A 20612-nucleotide genomic window follows, 5' to 3' on the forward strand; every position below is an offset into this window, starting at 1 on the left:
GAACAAAGCATTTCCTTTGGGAGGAGGGTGTTACACCCTCTCCCTTTGGAAATAGGTGTTACAGGCTAAGGAGGGGCAGCCTCCCTCAGCCTCTGGAAATGCTTTGAAGGGCACAGATGGTGCTATCCCTGCATAAGCCAGTCTACACCTGTTCAGCAACCCCCAGTCCTTGCTCTGGCACGAAACTGGAAAAAGGAAAGGGGAGTGACCACTCCCCTGTCCATCACAACCCCAGTGGTGGTGCCCAGAGCTCCTCCAGGGTATCCCAGACTTCAGCCATCTTGCTTTGCAAGGTGTGGGGACACTCTGGAGGCCTCTGAGTGACAAGTGCCAGCTGGTGACGTCAGAGACCCCTCCTGATAGGTCCTTACCTGATAGGGTAGCCAATCCCCCTCTGAGGGATATTTAGGGTCTCTCCTGTGGGTTCTCTTCAGATTCTACTTGCAAGTTTCCAGCAGGAATCCTCTGCAACTACTATTTCATCCTCTGACCTCGGATTAACCGCAGACTGCTCCAGGAACCGCTGTAATAGCAACTAAGTTTCCAGAAGGGCTACAATTCTGAAAAAAACACCTGTTTAAAACAAATGTAAAGCCACTTACTTAACACTTCTTAAACAGCAACTTAGTGCATCCACCTTACTGGCTCACGTGTGGATCACCGAAGGCACACCAAGGCAAGATAGCCCACCAGGGAGTAGAGAATATGCCTGTTCCTCAAACCAGCTCAGTGGCATGCACTCAAAAAAACTCTAAAGTCTCATACTACTGAAGAGTTTAAAGGCCTTAAAGAGAAGCCTCTGAGCTATTTTACCACAAATATATGTAAAATAATGTAGTTAACTATTTTCATCTATGATGAGCAGATGGAGCCGAATTTTAACGTTTCTGATTGTCTCACCTACTAGTCACACCCTGCTCTCTAACAAATGCTGGTATCCCCTTATTACTGGGACTAATGCATGTATGATTAATGAATAAACATTTAGTAGAAATCGCTGTTATTTTAACTCAATGCAGTTTTGACATACTTTATCATAGACCCAGTGAAACTGATAAAACTATTAAAGTGATGCTCATGCATTTTCTGCTTGATTCCACTTCTTTTATAATTCTAGAATCTCTTGATCTTACTGTTTAATCTACAAAGGATAATGAATCCCTGCTAATTTAGGAGATATTAATATACATCTTGAATATTTGACTTAAGCTTAAACCTTAAAAATGATCAAACAATACGAAGGCTGTGGTTTTTCAAGAAATGTCCACAGATGAATTTGAAGATTTCATTAAAAAAAATGTAAATCAGGCTTCCACATTTGTGTTACATAGGCCAGGGCTGGACTGGAAAACCAAAAGCAACTCTGTAAAAGCACTCAAATGATTTGGAGTAGGAGATATTATAGCAGCTCCTAGCCCATCCTCCAAGAGCCGCGCTGCACATTTCCAAGCTGCTCTTACTCCACACAGAAGAGCTGCGATGTTTGAGCACCGAATACTGCCTCCCTGGGTAAATGACCCAGATTGAAGGGTGCGTGGGAGTTCCTTTTTCACGGCTGTAGCTCCAAATATTCCAGTATTGCCGCGGGAACAATTAGGCCAAGCCGGCGGAGCTGCAGTATTGTGCACCCATCTTGCAGCTGGCTCTCTAGCACCCCTGTGTCGTGTGTGTTTTTAATGGACAGTTGTAAAAAATGTTTGCACTAGGTGCAATCTGGTATTTCCAAACCACTTTTTATGTTTAACCTAAATTTGTTTGCGCATTTTATGGCAGCCTACCTTATTCTGTGTAATGCAAGTTTAAAATTATGACTTAAACATTCAGGGTGATTTCTGTGACAGGCTGGGACACCAGTCACCACTCCATGCTGCACCAAACAGAATTATATGGTAAAGAAAAACTTTCTACATTTTAAAGTCTTTATCGTGTGCCTCCTTTTTGTGTGACCACATCCCAAATACTATGAAGATTCTGCATGCACTTAAGGATGGCCCAGACCACTTTTTTGGCCTTGGTCGACTGCAGAACCATTTTAAGACATGGTCAGTGTGGACAATATCTCAGATCCCAACCTTCCCAGTGGCTCATCCCCTGGGGCCTAGTCCTTGCCAGATTCTCACAATCACGACCAATGGACTATTGCACCAGCAGAATTTGCCCCGTGGGGGAGGGAGTGCTGCTTGTTCAACCACTTGACAATGCCTCTTCTATTTCTAACCTCTCTGCTGAGACTACTACCCAGGTACGCAATACTTTTTTATAATAATGGCTGGCCCATCTTGTGTACTTTTAGGAATTGCCCCACCTCGTTCTACTCTTGCTTATTTGTCTGGCTCTTGGAAACAACCCTTTGAATCAGTGTCGGCAGATCTCCCATCTGATCCTGACTTCATTATGCTCTTTTTTTCTCCTTATCTGATGGGCTGGGCTCCAAGTTCGGAGATAAATGTAGAGACCCTAACACACACTCTAAGTCAGCAGTTGTGCCTTCCTGGTGCTGTGAGACTATAGACCAGTTGTGGGTAACCCACATCCTGATGTTAGGTGTGAGACTGTCGTCCACACCATCTGCACTACCTCATTAATTTTTTTAGGTTTAATTTCTAGTGTGGAGTGTGTTGTTTCAGAAGTTTTTATTCAACTTCTCTAAACTAGCAGAAGGTGAAAAGTCACATACCGTACTGTAGTGATTAATTTGTAAAATAATCAGTGCTGGAGTCCAGAGGTTTGCTCAGAAGCCTGTAGAAAGTGCTTCCAACATCGGGGATGTTGGGGACCAAGGCTCTGTAGTCTTAATACCACTGCAAGCCTCTGTCATCGACATTTTCTGCCTCTTATCTACCTCTCGCAGGTTCTTTGTAATCCCTGATTCCTCCTTGTGTCACTGTTTTGCATCTTTCTCTTTCTCTGCCTTTCCCTTTTGAGTTTTTCACTACCTCACTCTGAGTGAAAGTCTGATGAGGAAAAATATGTGCCGGAGTGTCCCACCAGCAATCTCTCAGTCAAATTAAGTACCGCCTTAATGTTTCACAAACTGTTTACCATGGGTTTTAAAATGTTTGGAAACATAGTTACATTTTTGTTGTTGCTTCTTCTCCAAAAAAGATTTGGTAGAGGTAATGCCCTTAACTCCATGCTTAATAGCACCCGTTTACTATTGAACAAGGACATAAAATGCCACTAGAATGTAGCATATCTAGAAGTAATCACCTACAAAGCACAATTAATAAATAGACCAATAAACAAAATAGTAAACAAACTCACTGATCAAATTAGTGGGGTATGGCGAATCCTTGGATGTGTCCGTAAAATTAACTTTTTGTCCAAAATTTTTGTTGGGAATTTTGAACCTTTGTCCTTACTATTTATAGTCCTGCCCTGAATTTCCCTCCAGGTCAGGTAGTTACCCTACTCAAACCGTCCCGTTTCCCTTCTTCTACACTGTCTCTCTCTCTTTCCATCAACCCACTCTCTTCTTTTCTCCTGTTTTGCTTTTCCCTCTCTAATCTCTTTCTTTCAACTTTCCTCTGTCTCTCCCACCCCAGTGCCTGTGACAATTAACATGTGGGAGCTGTGGAAATAGACAGAGGCACCATCAGTGTCCCTGGGTTTGAAATCCCAACCTCCAAAGAGTAAAGTGTACTAGGGAAATTCCAATGGAATAAAAGGCCTGTCGAGCCCTAGTAGAGGCCTTCAGCAGTGGCTTGACAGTCTACAAGTGAAGTTAAAGATTATGGGTGAGAGTATTAATACATAAGTGTTGGAAAGGAGTATTCGTGCACTGGGCAGATACAAGGACGTTTTACTCATGTGACCTATTTAGCTCCTTTTTCCAAATGGCATCAATTGAATGTGGATTTAGAATAAAACAGAACATATACTAGTGTCCTCTCTGCCCACCAGGGTGTCTCAGATCGAAAGGGGAAAGAAAAATGCCCTCAAACTTTTTAGAGATTAAGTGATAAGTTTAGTTTCCTCTGATAAAGCATAAAGGTAGGTTGTGCTAGTCATCTTGCAGCGCTGTCTGATCCAATTGGTAAACTAAGGAAAAACAGCAATATAACTTCCATCTTTCAATGATATTTGTGACCAGATGCACTATATATTTGTGCAGGTGTTTATGGTGGTTCTCACAGTAAAAACAGCCCAACGCATTGCAAATGGCAACTCTTGAACACAAAAATAATTTTGTGACAAAAGTTGACATGAGCACTGCAGTAAAATTATTGCTTTGAGTCATATAGCACCAAACCCAATATTACCTATGCAAGGTTGGTGTAACAGGGACACAGCGGCGTAACGAAACTGGAGGGGGCACCCCTGCAAAGAACATTGAAGGGGCCTCCCTCCAGATTCACTCAGGCCAGGTGCTATGCTGAGGAGGGCCCCTGGAGCTCTAGGGCCCCCCATACCACAGGGTTGGCAGGAGCCTTTGTTACGCCACTGCATGGACATTGTGACCTGCCTTTGAATGAAATCCTTACGCCAACTGAAACCTGGAGCAAACGGGAAAAGCAGGGTATTATGCGACATATCTACATGCACAGGGTCTGTTTTATCCTAGTGTTGCGTCACCCTTGTGCCAGGCAAGGGTGTGCAAGTGAGACGCAACACTAAAGTCAGATTTATCAAGCCACACAAGGCCACCTTACATGGCTCTAGATGGCTTGATGAATCTAGGGTAAGGCAAGGCAACGAAAATCACTGCCTTGTGTTACTCTGCCCCAGGGAGGCCTTCCATGCTTGGAGCGTAGATATTCCCCACATACACCCATTCATTTTGGTACATTCCCAGATTTACCTTTAGTAGTAGACCTGGGAATGCGTCAAAGTGCTATGCCTTCACAGGGGAGGCATAACAAGGAGAAATATTTTTATTTCTCCTCTTTCTTCCCTCTTTCTGTGTGTGCTGCATTCAAAATCAACCCTGCCTGCAATGCTGGCACCCTTGTTTCATGTAGCAAGGGTGCCTGCATTGGTGCTAGGCATTAAAATATGCTCCAACACATGGGAAGGTCAGAAATGTGCTGAATAATGTTAAATACAGAGCATTTCAGCCATTTCCCTTTCTCACAATGCAGCCCAGCAAGGTGGCTTGCTGCGTTGGCCTGCTGCGTTGGCCTGCATGAAAGCATGATTAATCTGGGCCAAAGTGGTTTATTTTTGAGAAACTACACATCATACACAGCTTATTCTGGGACCATTGACCTTGCATCAAACATTGACTGGATGGTGTACCTCATTTATCTCATGGAAAAACAGTTGGCTTGACTTTGCCACCTTAGCTCTATGCAAATCACAGCCAGTGTCATAATTCTTGCCAGCTTTCCCTAAATGTGGTGCAATGTAGTTTTCTACCATCTGCACAACTAAGCACTGCTGAATTTCACTTAGTGCTGCTCTGCATGTAGTTTAGTGACTTTTCGCCTCAGTTCCTAACCATGACAAACAAGCATTTGCAAAGCCAATAGATCTAGTGTTGGTTGCTAGTCTTTTTCACTTTGTCATGCTTGTTTTATTGTGTCATAGTTTTTGTAAAAGTGTATTGTTGGACTTTCATAATTCTAACAAAAAAAGAAAACAACTGTTAGAAATGGGGTCTCTGGTTGGCAGTCAGTTTGCACTCTGTCCAAGCCGGGACCCTCTCTCTGGTCAGGGTAATTGTAGGAGGCTGGCCTGGCTCATAGTGGGTACCTTGTGGTACTTACACCATGTGCCAGGTCCAGTTATCCCTCATTAGTAGAATAGAGGTGTTTCTAGCAGCTTAGGCTGTTAGAGGTAGCTATGGCAAAAGCAGCTTAGGCTGAACTAGGAGACATGCAAAGCTCCTATTATCCCACTTATATCATATAGCACTATATCATATGGAAACACAATACTCAGAGTTACTAAAAATAAAGGTACTTTATTTTAGTGACAATATGCCAAAAGTATCTCACAGGGTACCCTCACAAAGGAGGTAAGTAATATGCACAAATTATATGTACACAAACCCAAAACAGGTAAGTAACAGTAAGAAAAGTAGTGCAAACAATGTAGCATAACAATAGGATGCAATAGGTAAACATAGGTCTAGGGGCAACACAAACCATATACTCCAAAAGTGGGATGCGAATCACAAATGGACCCCAGACCTATGGGAGGTTGTAGAGGGCCGCTAGGACTGTAAGAAAAGAGTAAGGGTGTCCAAGATACCCCACCCCAAGACCCTGAAAAGAAGGAGTAAAGTTTCCCTACTACCCCACAAAGACAGAATAGTCGTGATAGGGTATTCTGCAAGAACCACAAGTACCAGCAAAACACTGAAGATGGATTCCTGGACCTGAGGACCTGTAAAGGAAGGGGATCAAGTCCAAGAGTCACGAAAGTGTCCAGGGGGGGCAGGAGCCCACTAAACCCCGGAAGAAGGTGCAAAAGGGCTGCCTCTAGGTGGATGAAGCTGAAGATTCTGCAACAACAAAAGGGCTAGGAACTTCTCCTTTGGATGGAAGATGTCTCCCAGAGTGCTGGAGGTTGCAGACGTGTTTCTAGGCAGAAATACCACAAACAAGCATTGCTAGCTGCAAGAGTCACAGTTGAGGATTTTGGGTGCAGCTGGGGACCAGGAAGGACCAGGATGTCGCCCCTTGGAGGAGAAGACAGAGGGGGTGCTCAGCAACTCAGAGAGCCCCCACAGAAGCAGGCAGCTCCTGCAGAAGTACTGGAGCAGGCAGTTAGAAAATCTGAGGACAGCGGTCAACTCAGAGTCACAAAGGAGGGTCCCATGATGTCGGAGTCCAACTCAGCGACTTGGGCAATGCAGGACGGAGTGCGGGGACCCAGGCTAGGCTGTGCACAAAGGAAGTCCTGGAAAAGTGCACAGAAGCTGGAGCAGCTGCAAATCACGCAGTGCACAGGTTTGCTGTCTGATGTGGGAGGCAAGGACTTACCTCCACCAAATTTGGACAGAAGGGCCACTGGACTGTGGGAGACACTTGGACCCAGCTCCTGTGTTCCAGGGACCATACTCGTCAGGATGAGAGGAGACCCAGAGGACTGGTGATGCAGTAATTTGGTGCCTGCGTTGGCAAGGGGAAGATTCCGTCGACCCATGGGACATTTCTTCTTGGCTTCCAGTGCAGGGTGAAGGCAGACAGCCTTCAGAGCATGCACCACCAGGAAACAGTTGAGAAAGCAAGCAGGATGAATTGCTACAATGTTGCTGGTAGTCGTCTTGCTACTTTGTTGCGGTTTTGCAGGCGTCCTGGAGCAGTCAGCGGTCGATCCTTGGCAGGAGTCAAAGAGGGAAGTGCAGAGAAACTCTGGTGAGCTCTTGCATTCGTTATCTGAGAAAGAGCCCATAGGAGAGACCCTAAATAGCCAGAAAAGGAGGTTTGGCTACTAAGAAAGGAGGCTTGGCTACTGAAAGAAGTAAGCACCTATCAGGAGGGGTCTCTGACGTCACCTGCTGGCACTGGCCACTCAGAGCAGTCCATTGTGCCCCAACACCTCTGAATCCAAGATGGCAGAGGTCTGGGACACACCGGAGGAGCTCTGGGCACCTCCTCTGGGAGGTACTGGTCAGGGGAGTGGTACTCCCCTTTCCTTTGTCCAGTTTCATGCCAGAGCAGGGCTAGGGGATCCCCGAACCAGTGTAAACTGGCTTATGCAGAGATGGGCTCCACCTGTGCCCATCAAAGCATTTATAGAGGCTGAGGGAGGCTACTCCTCCCCAGTCCTTCACACCTATTTCCAAGGGGAGAGGGTGTAACACCCTCTCTCAGAGGAAATCCTTTGTTCTGCCCTCCTGGTACTGGGCTGCCCGGACCCCAGGGGGGCAGAAACCTGTCTGAGGGGTTGGCAGCAGCAGCGGCTGCAGTGGAAACCCCGGAAAGGCAGTTTGGCAGTACCAGGGCTCTGTGCTAGAGACCCGGGGGATCATGGAATTGTCCCCCCAATACCAGAATGGTATTGGGGGGACAATTCCATGATTTTAGACATGTTACATGGCCATGTTTGGAGTTACCATTGTGACGCTACATATAGTAGTGACCTATATGTAGTGCAAGCTTATAATGGTGTCCCCACACTCACAAAGTTCGGGGAATTTGCCCTGAACAATGTGGGGGGCACCTTGGCTAGTACCAGGGTGCCCACACACTAAGTAACTTGGCACCTAACCTTCACCAAGTGAGGGTTAGATATATAGGTGACTTATAAGTTACTTATGTGCAGTGAAAAATGGCTGTGAAATAACGTGGACGTTATTTCACTCAGGCTGCAGTGGCAGTACTGTGTAAGAATTTTCTGAGCTCCCTATGGGTGGCAAAAGAAATGCCTCAGCCCATAGGGAACCCCAATACCCTGGGTACCTAGGTACCATATGCAAGGGAATTATATGGGTGTTCCAGTGTGCCAATGAGAATTGGTAAATTTAGTCACTAGCCAGCAGTGACAATTTTAGGAAGCAGAGAGAGCATAAACACTGAGGTTCTGGTTAGCAGAGCCTCAGTGATACAGTTAGGCACCACAGGGAACACATACAGGGCATACATTATGAGCACTGGGGTCCTGCCTGGCAGGATCCCAGTGACACTTGGGCAAAAACAAACATACATACAGTGACAATGGGGGTAACATGCCAGGCAAGATGGTACTTTCCTACAGTAATGTAGATACACACCTGCTCACCCCCTTGGTAGCTTGGCACAAGCAGTCAGGCTTATCTCAAAGGCAATGTGTAATGTATTTATACCAACACACACAGTAATACAATGAAAGCACTACAAAATGGACACCACACCATTTTAGAAAAAATAGCCAATAATAATCTAAATCAAACAAGAGCAAAACAACAAAAATCCAACAGACACAAGTCAACATATGAATTCTCAAAATAATAGATTCTTACTCCGTAGAAAACAATGGAAACGTTGTCTACACAAAGTACCTCTGGGATTGCGCCAAAAATAAAGCCACACGGGTGAGCGTGCACTGGAAAAGTCAGTGATGCATTGTTTCCAAATGCCTCTTCAGACCCTCTGGTACTCACTTAGAGGTCTGCGTTCAGTGTAAGTTCCATGGTGTCAGAGAATTCAAACTCCACCCGGTGTTGGCATAGTTCTGGAAAATAAGGACTGGACATATGCTCTCCAGCAATACCATCACACAGCCCCTCACATGTGTTAACCAAACTACCCTTCACCCAACCATCCAGTGTCTCAGCCTTGAAAAAGTACCTCACATCTCCCTCCTGAGACTGATGAGACAGTATCTGACTGTCCCTGACACTCAATCCACACTCTTCTGGGGTGTCCCGACACTCTACAGCCAGGACCTTTTCCTGGGGAGAACACCTCTCCCTGTCACTGTCACCTAGAGCTAGAAGAGCGCCCCTTCCACCACTAGGAATATGACTCCCCATGCCAGTTCCCCAATCCACCTCAGGGACCCTACGCACTACTGGAGCTACTGAAACAGGGCTGCATCGATTTCAGCCACAAAGCAGGGAGCGTGTCGTTTTTACATCCGCGTTGCAGGTGGTGCGTCGAAATTTTCCCTACACGGCTTTCTATGCGTGGATTTCAGTCATGGTTCTACCACTTTCACCTTTCAAGGGCCCAGGGACTGGGGAGGGAACTACTTGGCAGGGCAGGAGTCTCAGCAGAGAGTCCACGTGCTGGCAGAGAAGGTCTTTGATGGCCCAGAGGCTTCAAAACAGGAGGCAAGCTCCGTTCAAGCCCTTGGAGATTCTTCACAAGCAGGAATATACCACAAAGTCCAGTCTTTGTCCTCTTTCAGGCAGAAACAGCAACTGCAGGCCAACCCAGCAAAGCACAGTCACGGGCAAAGGGGTGGTACTCCTCTTCCAGCTCTTGAGCTCTTCCCCTTGGCCGAGGTTCCTCTTGGTTTCAGAAGTAATCTGAAAATCTGGGGTTTGGGATTCACTACTTATACCCTTTTTTTCCTTTGAAGTAGGCAAACTTCAAAGGAAAGTCTCTATGGTTCACAAGATCCTGCCTTGCCAGGCCTGGCTCCAGACTTACACCAGAGGGTTGGAGACCGCATTTTGTGAGGGCAGTCACAGCCCTTTCAAGTGTAAGTGACCACACATCCCTCCTCTCTAGCCCAGATGATTCATCAGGATAATGCGGCTACACCCCAGCTCCTTTTGTATCACTGTCTGGAGGGGATTCACAAACAGCCCAACTATCAGTCTGACCCAGACAGGAAATGTAAGCAAAAAAATGCCCACTTTCTAAAAGTGGCATTTTCAAACTGACAATTTAAAAAACAACTTTACCAAAAGATGGATTTTAAAATTGTGAGTTCAGAGATACCAAACTCCACATTTCTACCTGCTCCCAAAGGGAAACTGCATTTAACAGATATTTAAAGGCCACCCCCATGTTAACCTACGAGAGAGATATGCCTTACAACAGTGAAAACCAAATTTTGCAGTATTTAACTGTCAGGACATGTGAAACACATCAGTTCATGTCCCATCTTTAACATACACTGCACCCTGCCCATGGGGCTACCTAGGGCCTACATTAGGGGTGCTTTACATGTATAAAAAGGGAAGGTTTGGACCAGGCAAGTCGAATGGGCAGTTTAAGACTGCATACACAGACACTGCAGTGGCAGGTCTGAGCCATGTTTACAGGGCTGCTCATGTGGGTGGCACCACCACTGCTGCAGGCCCACTAGTGGCATTTGATTTACAGACCCTGGGCACCTCTAGTGCACTTTACTATGGACTTACTAGTAAATCAAATGTGCGAGTTTGGTAAAGCCAATTACACATACATTTTACCCAGAGAGCAGGTGCACTTTAGCACTGGTTAGCAGTGGTAAAGTTCCCAGAGTCCTGAAGCCAACAAAAACTGGTCAGAAAAAGCGGAGGAAGGAGGCAAACAGTTTGGGGATGACCCTGCAAAAAAGGCCAGCTATATGCAAAAATATTTTTTAGTCTAAAAAAACACACACTGCTATAGTGTTTCCTGGCACTTAATGCAAGTACTTTGTGTGTGGTTATACTCCTTCAGAAAGAACAGAACATAATCATTCACAGTATGACCCATTTGCACAGTCAATCTACAAATATGTCTTGCTAATCTAACCCATTCTACACCATTTTGAGCCTCCAGGGATAACCATTTCATGCAAATTTCCCTTTGTGCAATCAACACCAGAATGAAAATTAATGACTGATACTTCCCTAGTTTAGTACCAGGCCCTTCACCATTCAAAATACCAAATATGACCAGAGCCAGACTTACCTTGCTCTCTTTCTCAATAATACCTCTTAAGATCTTACTCACTTCATGCCAGAAGATTTTGGACTTTCAGACTCTGCCAGAATAGATTAACATCATCTGCATCCTCTAGACCACAGTTAGGACAGCACCTTTGCCTCAGCCTTCCCAACTTCCTTAATCCCTTTGGAGACCAATGAGCCCTATGACTGTAAATAATTAGTTTCTTCTTAACGGTGCAGACTTAACCATGTGCCAAAGTGTAGACATTGATACATGCCACATGTTCAATAACTCCAGCTCCGGCAGGTCTGATCTCCACTCCTCCTCTGGCAATGTTAGTGGCCCATCCTTCCCCTGCACCAACATCCAGTATCATTTGGACACTTCTTCTTCTGCAGGAGCAGACCCAGTGGCTTCTCTTCCCATTCAAACTTCCCTGCACTAAACTCTAATTGTGCTCCTACCCAGCTTGCTAGCTGGTAATATTTAAACCTAGAGTTCCTCTTTCCCGTAAGCTGGTAGAGTGTGTCTCAAGTAAAGACAGTTCCCTCTTCTCGATATTGTCTCCATCTTTTAATGCCAGCCTTCCTTAAAGGGCATGCTAATGCATCCTAATGCATCCTGTAAACATTCTGGTATGCCAGGCGAGTTCTATGTCCGGGCAAATTCACTGTAATAAGGAACTTTCAATATTGTCCTGGCCTGCATCCCTACTTTGCATGCTGCTCTCAGGGTCTTTAGCATGACCTTTTTGAAAAATTTAGGGTAACTAAATTTAAATAAAAAATGTGCTCCTTCTTCCTCCTGATTTTTAGTTAACACTTGATATGGGGGAGATTTGATGGTCACCTCGCAGCAGCAACCTTATAGTTTTCAGTTAAAAGGCCCAGTTGTAAACTTGTAAATCTGGCATGGCAATCCCTCCATCTATGTTTTGCTTGAGCAACTTTTTCAATGCTATGCGTACCTCTTTTTGGGCCCATACAAAGCTACTTACTTCTGCTTGAAGCTTATTGAACCATTGTGCCTTAAACTCCAATGGAATTGCGTTAAAAATGGAAGCAAACTTAGGTAATATCGTCATTTTTAACTGCATTGCACCTGCCAAATAGTGAAAGTGGGAAACAGTTCCAAGAGTTAAAAAGTCTTCTACTTTCTAAAAATAGCCTATTAATGTTTACTCAAGCCACCTGGTTGAGATCCTTGACCACCTGTACCCCTAAATATCTAATCTTATTTTTTCCATGGTACTAAAGGATGTAGTATTCCAGGATATCAGTCCAGTTTTCAGTTGTTTTATTTGGTATCCAGATAATCTACCAAACTCTGTCATTATGTCATTATCTTTATTATAATGGGAAAAGATCCGCTGCAGTACTTTGTGTAGCTCACCAGGTCGCCCGCATATAATGCCACTTTCTTTACCCCATCCCAATATTTAAAAAAAAAACTTTTTGATCCACATGCATCAGCCTACCCATCACCATTTCTAACCTGCTAGCTAGTGCCTGTCTATAGATTTTATAGTCATTGTTTAACAATGAAATACTATAATATTATTTCTTCTAGCATTGTTTGCCAATGTTTCTGTCTCATCACATAATTCTTTTCCCCCGGATTTTAATGTTTGAATCTGTCTACGATTGGAACCAAACTTTTGATTCAAGACCTCAACATAAGGCTTCCATGTTACACATCCTCTCCGAGAGTTCACCCATTTTGATCTCCAAACTCTCACAAATACCCTGTATTTTTTTCCAATTCCACTGAGATTGTAAACTTCTATTTTATCTCTTCTGTAAGTACCACTATTAATGTTTCTCTGCTAAGTCTATCTTCTGTGCCTTGCCCTTGACTACCCAAATCAACAGGTGATGTTTGGGATTCCCCCTCACTGTCTTGCCTCTGGGTCCCAAGTTGAGGGCTTGATACTTGTTCGTGAGTGTTATTGCTGACCTCCCCTCACCTATCGATTTCTGACTAGGGTCCATAGTCCCGTAGGAAGCAAATATCTTTGGTGAGCCTCTCAGTTATAAAATCTAATGCTACCTTCCTCCATGACCTGCTTGTACCCGAAACAAGGAGTGCAATGAAGGAGTGATATTTGGTCTACCCCCTGAGTTTACTGGAACACTTTGTGTTTCTTTACTTTTTAGTTTTTTGGTAGGCTGCACTCAAAACACTGGGGGAGCCACCTCCTTTTCTTTGCCTTTAGACGCACCTCGAAGAGTCAAGGGAAAAGTTAATCTTTATCTGACTCCTTTTTCTCAACATTGTCCCTCTTGTTTAATCAGGAAACCTTTCCTTCCTTTTTATTCCTCAACGCATACCTGACTCCCTTCTTTCCAAAATAATCAAAGCTTTCCCTCCCTACAGCGTCTTTACTTTGTATTATGGCACATGTTACCATTTTCGTTTGGTATTTCCTCTGGGGGGGGGGCAAAATTGCTGGAGATACTTTGCGCTCTTTAAGCCTTCCTTCTTTGCCTGCAACAATCAGCCTCCTCTGAGACATTGAGTTCTGACTAAAACACTCAAGTGGGCTGGGCTGAGTCTCTCCTTGCTCAGTCTGTCCCTTGCAGACTCACCAGCTTGTGCTGCTGCTGCCCGTGATGTCCTGAAAATCCATTGTGACCCGCGTCTCCAGGGTTTCACCCCGCCTGAGTGCCTCGCTCTATGCTGCTGCCTCCACCGTCTCCACTCGGCAGCCAAGTCATCCAGCGACCAACCAGCAATCCTAGACATTTTCAGTGCTCACTGAGGTAACTGTCACTTATTTTTCTGCGCTTGTACACGAATGCTGCTCGTAGTTACAGAGAGAGGAAACACGAGCCTGTGACCAGCTCCTCAGGTACCCTCCATGTCCCCCTCCTCCAAGTTTCTGCCAGACCTATTTTTTTCTGTTACAAAATATGTGCTCTCTCTGCTCTCTTGGTTTATTGCTGATAATTTACTATGATAGTTAACTAACTACTACGTCTCCTGTAATGTCCATACTGCTATGACCTTTTTGTTCCTTGTTTCACTGGTGCTAACGCTACTCCTGCTGCACTTCTCTGCTGACTGGTAGGCCCTGCTGCGCAAGAAGGGTCCAACACGCTTTAAGGCCCATATTTATACTTTTTTTAGCGCCGCATTTGTGACGCTTTTTTACGCAAAAGCGGCGCAAACGTTCAAAATACAATTGTATTTTGTACGTTTGCGCCGCTTTTGCATCAACAAATGACGCAAATGCAGCGCTAAAATAGTATAAGTGTGGGCCTTAAAGTGCTATTAATTTTTCGCGGTGCAGGACGCCACTACTGCTGCACACCTCTACTGACTGGTAGGCCCTGCTGGGGCGGAACTTCACCACCGAGCATACTCTGAGACGCAAGGGGGGGACAGCGCACTTTAAAAGTGTTATTGATTTCCCATGCGACGCCACTACTGGAGCAATTCTCTGCTGAACGGTAGGCCCTGCTGGCATGGGACTTCATCCCTCAGTGTACTCTAAGGTACAAGGAGCTGCCAATGTGCCTTAAAAGTGCTATTGATTTCCCACGGCATGAGCCACACTTCTCTGCCGACTGGTAGACCCTGCTGGGGTGGGACTTCATCCCCAGTATACCCTGAGACACAAGTAGGGGCCAACATACGTTAAAAGCGCTATTAATTTCCCATGGTACAGGACCCACATGGGATGCACGTGGGACGCACTCTTGGCACATGCCCGGGTAAACACTAGGCCAAGCCCTGGCCCATCTGCACCCGTTCACGACCGGACGAGGTTGGACTGGGCCACCGCTCTGACGCTTAAGTCCCAGATTTAACATTGTTGGTGGAGCAATTGGTGAGAAACTGTCTCTTTACCTCATTATGACTAAGCATAATGTGGTTGTAGACCCAGCTGTCCCTCATAAGCCTACCAGTATTGACTCAATGTTTGAGCAGGTTATTCGGGTAGTGTCAAATGAAAATTACCTGGCCGAAAGGAGGATTGGGAGGACGAGATGCTGTGGTCTAATTGGCCCTGGCACTGTGGAGTCCACCACTGGGTAGGGAGGGGCTTCATCAGCTGGTTGTGGCATAGCATTATTATATGGCTCCGCCCCATTTGAAGTCAACAAGAGCCCTCCTTGGAAGGAGAATGGCCATCCCTGGCTGAACCAGCTCCCAAGCAGAAGAAACAGTGGTCAAGTTGCAGAGGGACGAAGTCGCAGCTGGCAGCATCCGGGTGCACAAAAGAGGGAGTCTTGAGGTCTCCCTTATCTCTGGGGCCACTAACTTGGAGGAAATTTTCAAACAGCTAGAGTTGATCATTGAAACCTAACTAGACCCCATTAGAGTCAGTTTGGATTTAATTGAATCACATATGGAGTCTCTCTGTTGATTCCTTTGTCGGTCACCTAGAAGGAAGGCAAAACACCCTAGTACTCCTAACCTGTCTGGGCCTGTGGTCGGGGAGAGCCGCCCATTTTCTGCTGCATCTTCAATCAATCAATCAGCAATTTATATAGCGCAGCTTATCACACATGAGGTCTCAAGGTGCTGTTGAGGGGGAGCCGGTCAGTCGAAGAGATATCTGTGGGTCTGTGCTGGGGTTCGTGAATTCCTTGACTATGCTGAAAAGCTCTTTGCTGTTGTGTGCATTGATGCTGATGCATTCCAGGTTGACAGCCTTTCTGGAGGCTCTGATGCATTGGTGGTGTGCAGTGACTACATCTTTGTATGAGTTGCGATCCGCCATGTTTTTGCTGTTTCTCCATTTTCGTTCGAGTTATTTCTGGGTGCGTTTAGAGTCTTGGAGGTCAGTGGTGAGCCAGCTGGGTTTCTTGCGGTGCTGGTTATCGGCGGGTTTTCTTTGGGGGCTATGTTGGAGGTTGCAAGCTGAGTCCTTTGCGTCCATGGTCTCCGGAGGGAAGAGGTTGAGTGCGTCGGTGAGCTGGGCTTCGGTGACTTTGCTCCAGTTCCTGCAGGGGGAGGCATGGTGGCGTATGGTGGTCTTGGTGAATGTGAAGTGGACGCAGTGGTCATCGGTCTGGAAGTGTTCAGAGGTGTGAGAGAGGGAAATGTTGTTTCCTGCTGAGAAGACGGGATCAAGGGTGTTTTCTGCTGAGTGTGTAGGGAGGTTGACCTGTTGCTTGAGCCCAAGAGAGACAAGGTTGTCCAGGAGGGATGTGGTGTTAGGATTGTTGTGGTTTTAGAGGTGAAAGTTAACGTCGCCCAGGAGGATGTATTTGGTGGAGGCAAATGTGTGATGAGGTCGGCAATGGCTTTGCTGAACTGCGGGTGGGGTCCGGGAAGTCTGTAGAAGAGGGTAGTAAAGAGAGGTGTTTGGGTCAGTCTGGATTTGGAATTGCAGGTGTTCAGCAGTGGTTGTCTGGGTCTCAGTGATGGTCATAAGGCGGAGTGTGTTCCTCTAGATTATGACAATGCCTCCTCCTGGTTGGTTGATACAGTCTTTGTGGATGATTTTGTAGCCGTCTGGGATGGCAGTGGTGATATCCCGGTCTGAGGTGGGGGTTACCTAGGTCACCATGAGGAAGGCAATGTCAGGGGCGATTGAGTCAAGGGGGTTCCATACTTCTACTGTCTTCTTGACGAGGGTGCGGGTGTTGAGAAGTATGCATCTGAGGTGTCCAGCTGGACTTGGGGCAGGGCTCTGTGGCATGTGAGTGCAGGTGAAGGTGCAGTTGCCGCAGGAGAAAGGGCTTAGCGTGTCCTTCAGAGAGGCGAGGTGGCATCTGGCAAAGCCTTCGGTGTTGAGGGCGCATAGGGTGAAGGCATCATACCCATAAATGTGCAGGGACCAGGGTGTGTTGCACATGGGCATGGTCCAGGTGCAGACAGGCGCAGATGGGCTTGCCTTTGGTGCACCAGCGGTGGATATTAGTATTGTCAATTTTTTGCATAACCTTCATCAGGACCTTATTGCAGAAGTGAGATATAATCATGAAGGGAGCTCAACGGCCCAGATAACAATCCACAAAGGGGTGAGGTAGGGCTGTATTCTGGCCCTTCTGTTTACTTTATATACTAACAACCTGTGCCCGGTTCTATGCTCTGCCACCAAGGATATTTCCCAGGTTGGGTCACGGATGATACCAGCATTGGTGTATGCGGACGACACATTCTTGCTAGCCAGAACTGCTGTGGTGCTCCAACGACTTCTTGGCCCTTTCCTTGATTTTATGTCCTCTCTTGATATGGGGGTAAATTACTTCAAGTCCCACACTATGGTATTTGGGAATTTAAACAAGCACCATTGGGAATTCTTTGGGGGTGGGCAGGAGGTGATGAGGGTCTCTACTTTCTCATACTTAGGGGTTATTTTTCATGACAGAGATTTTTGGGCCCCACAAAGAAGGTTAAAGAGAAATTTGTTAGCCAGGGCAGTGACCTCGGTTTTTGACTTTGCTGTTAGGCTGGATGCTAGAATGGAACAGGCAATAAGGAAAGTCTATGGGGCATATTTATACTCTGTTGGCGCCGAATGTGCGTCAAACATTTTGACACACATTTGGTGCAACCCTTGCCCCATATTTAAACTATGACGCCCTACCCTGCGGACGTCAAAAATCCTCCGTGTGCATAATTTTTTGGATGTGGGAAACCACCTTGCATTAATGACTTGCAAGGTAGGCGTTGCGGTCAAAAAATGACTTTAAGGCCTGTGCGCCTTCTTTATACTCCTGCGTCATTTTGACCCACAGGAGGGGGCGGGCCTTAAAAAACTGCGCACAGCCTGATGTGTGCTGTTTTTTAACGCCTGGGTGAGGCAGGCATTAAGGAACCTGTGGGCTCACTTCCATGGCCTCTGACCATGGAAGCAGTCCAGAGGTGCCCTTCACTGCCCCAGGGACACCCCATGCCACCCTCGCCCACTCCTGGAGGACACCCATGGATGGGGTGACCCATCCCAGGTAAGTACAGGTAAGTTGAGGTAAGTATGATTTTTTTAAAGTGGCATAGGGGGGCCTAATTTGGGCCCCCCTACATGCCACTGTGCCCAATGGCCATGCCCAGGGGACACAATTCCCCTGGGCATGGCCATTGGGCAAGGGGGCATGACTCCTGTCTTTGCTAAGACAAGAGTCATTGCAGTCTGGGTTGTGCGTCAAAAAATGGCGCAAGTCCGGTTGAGCCATGATTTTTAACTCAAACCTGACTTTCACCATTTTTTGATGCACAACCTCCATTTTCCTCTACGCCGGCGCAGCCTGGTTTGAGCCTTTTGTTTTTACTCTGACCAGCCCCAGCGCCTGCTAACGTCAATCCTTAAATAAGGCGCCCGCCTGGTGCGTAGGAATGGCGTTAGCCGGCAGTAAATTGTTTGGCGCAAACCAGCGCCGGTGCTGCTTTGCGTCAAAAAGTATAAATATGGGCCTACGTCTCCAAATGCTTAGCGATAGTGAGCTATGGTAGCAGGCAGTGGGGCTACAAGGACTGTGGTGAGATACAGAGAGTGGAGAAGGCCTTCGTAAGAAAATTGCTGTGCATCCACAGTCAGTTTCTACTTTTGTTGCCCCCCGAATAAATGGGCCTAGATTATATATACAAATTGGCCCTTGCCCCTATAGTTAGCTGGTTTAAAGTCTGATCAAACCCCAAACTGGAATTAAATCAGGCCACAGTGAGAGACTGCCTTGCTCCAGCATTCCTTAGTTGTGTTACATCAAGGATTCCCTGGAGAAGATGGGCTGTCCCGATTTTATTTAAAGCACCTGAGCAAATTAAGAGGAAAGTTGTTCTGTGGATTAAACAGCAATTTATGAAACAAGCTAAAACTGAGAGAGAGAGCGAGGAGCTGCAAACATCTACTGTTAAGTCATACATTCTTCTGCAGACAGATTTAAGTAGGGAGCCCTACCTTTGTGTCATAAGCTCTCCAAATCATTGCTTTTTATTAACACCGTTTAGATTACACCTTTTACATTGACTTCTAGCAGATCCTCAGATTCCTTATAATGAGGATAACCAGAGCCCCTGCACTTGTGAAATGTTTTCCACACATTATACAATGCACTTTATCTTTTTCTGTGCTCGCTACTGCAGTTCGAGGCAGTGGCATTTACTGCCTCTGTTAATGGGGGAAGGTTTTGCAAGGTAAAACCTGCCTTAACTTAATTACAAATGTTGCAGTCCCCCAAAAGTTGTGTGGCTAGTTTTCTGGCAGGTGCCCTCAGCCTCAGAAATAGAGGTTAGCGTGGCCTATTATACAGGAATTGATTTCTTCGCTGGTATCTTTCGCGGCAGAATAGACTGTCGTGGTCACATGACATTTTAATATATTTCTAGCATTTTAACTGTCTAAATTTATTATTTTACAAGGCTAATTAAACCCGCCTCGAATGTGTATAAATGTTATCACCAGTTAAGGTAGAATCTTTTCTAATGTTTGAAATGTGTTTATAATGTGTATTTATATTTACCAGCGTGTTATTAATTATGCAATTTGAGTTGTTTATGTCTTGATATTTATTGCCATTGTGTGTTGTTATGGATTTGCATTATTCAGAAATAAAGTCAATTGATACTGGTGCTAAAAGCCTGTTTTATGATGTCTGTTAACCACAACATACTTCCTGTGCTCTTTTAAAGCGCTCTAATGTCTTCGATCTGAGTCTGCTCTATAAAAACCGCAAACCGCAAACTAAACAGATATGTTGCTTTGTAAATAAGGCACAGATCCATACAGATATAGCCAGGAAAGCGCACTTAATTAGGTGTCCGAAATTGTGTTATGTTGGTATGCGCTGCCACCCTGTGGTAATATGTGAATGTACGTGTTATCAACGCTGTTTTCATTCTTACAGGAGTATGCAGTTGTATCTTGTGATCTGCAGTACCACGAATAAACTGTGGCAAAAGAATCCCACAGGTCAAGACACATCGAATTCATGGTCAAGCGTCAGTCAAGATTTACCTGAAAGCGAGACTTGCGATTCAGTGATGACATCTTAAGGAATTTACAGCTGCTTTTCACTCTAAGAACTTACACATCATTTTGGAACGTGCCCAATTTAATGTCACAATGATTTTTGGAGCCGGGGAAGGGAGCTTGGAATGACTGATTTTGAATGTATCTTTCTATGGAATGGCTTCGAATTTCTGTGAATCACCTTCTGTTATTAAATGACAGAGTAATCAGTCCCAAGCCTCCGTGTGTTCATGATTTTTAGGGTCGAGCCTGCGTCTTCTTGTGAGAATCTTTAGGAGTTAGAAAAGGGCTCGGAGCCCCGTCCATGTCACGTCAGTGTCTTTCATTGGTTCGCAAGCTTGCCTGTTAAAATATGCTTGCTTTCATTAGTGGAAGGCACGCATAAGTCATGCCTTTTCCGGTGGTTAGCCCTCTTCGAGCGCAGCGACCAAGTACTGAAAACATGGGAG

General features: G+C 45.7%; 1 protein-coding gene across 1 annotated transcript in view; it reads left to right on the forward strand.

The window, feature by feature from the left end:
- The window catches only part of BPIFB2 (BPI fold containing family B member 2), a 163388-nt gene extending 143013 nt beyond the window's left edge, over nt 1-20375 (forward strand). The window contains exon 16 of the mRNA XM_069243679.1: nt 20039-20375. Within this exon, the coding sequence (XP_069099780.1) occupies nt 20039-20080 (42 nt within the window). The 3' untranslated portion in view covers nt 20081-20375. The remainder of the gene's footprint in view (nt 1-20038) is intronic.
- The last annotated feature ends 237 nt before the right edge of the window (nt 20376-20612 follow it).

This window comes from Pleurodeles waltl, chromosome 7, assembly GCF_031143425.1.
Source record: "Pleurodeles waltl isolate 20211129_DDA chromosome 7, aPleWal1.hap1.20221129, whole genome shotgun sequence".
NCBI lineage: Eukaryota > Metazoa > Chordata > Amphibia > Caudata > Salamandridae > Pleurodeles > Pleurodeles waltl.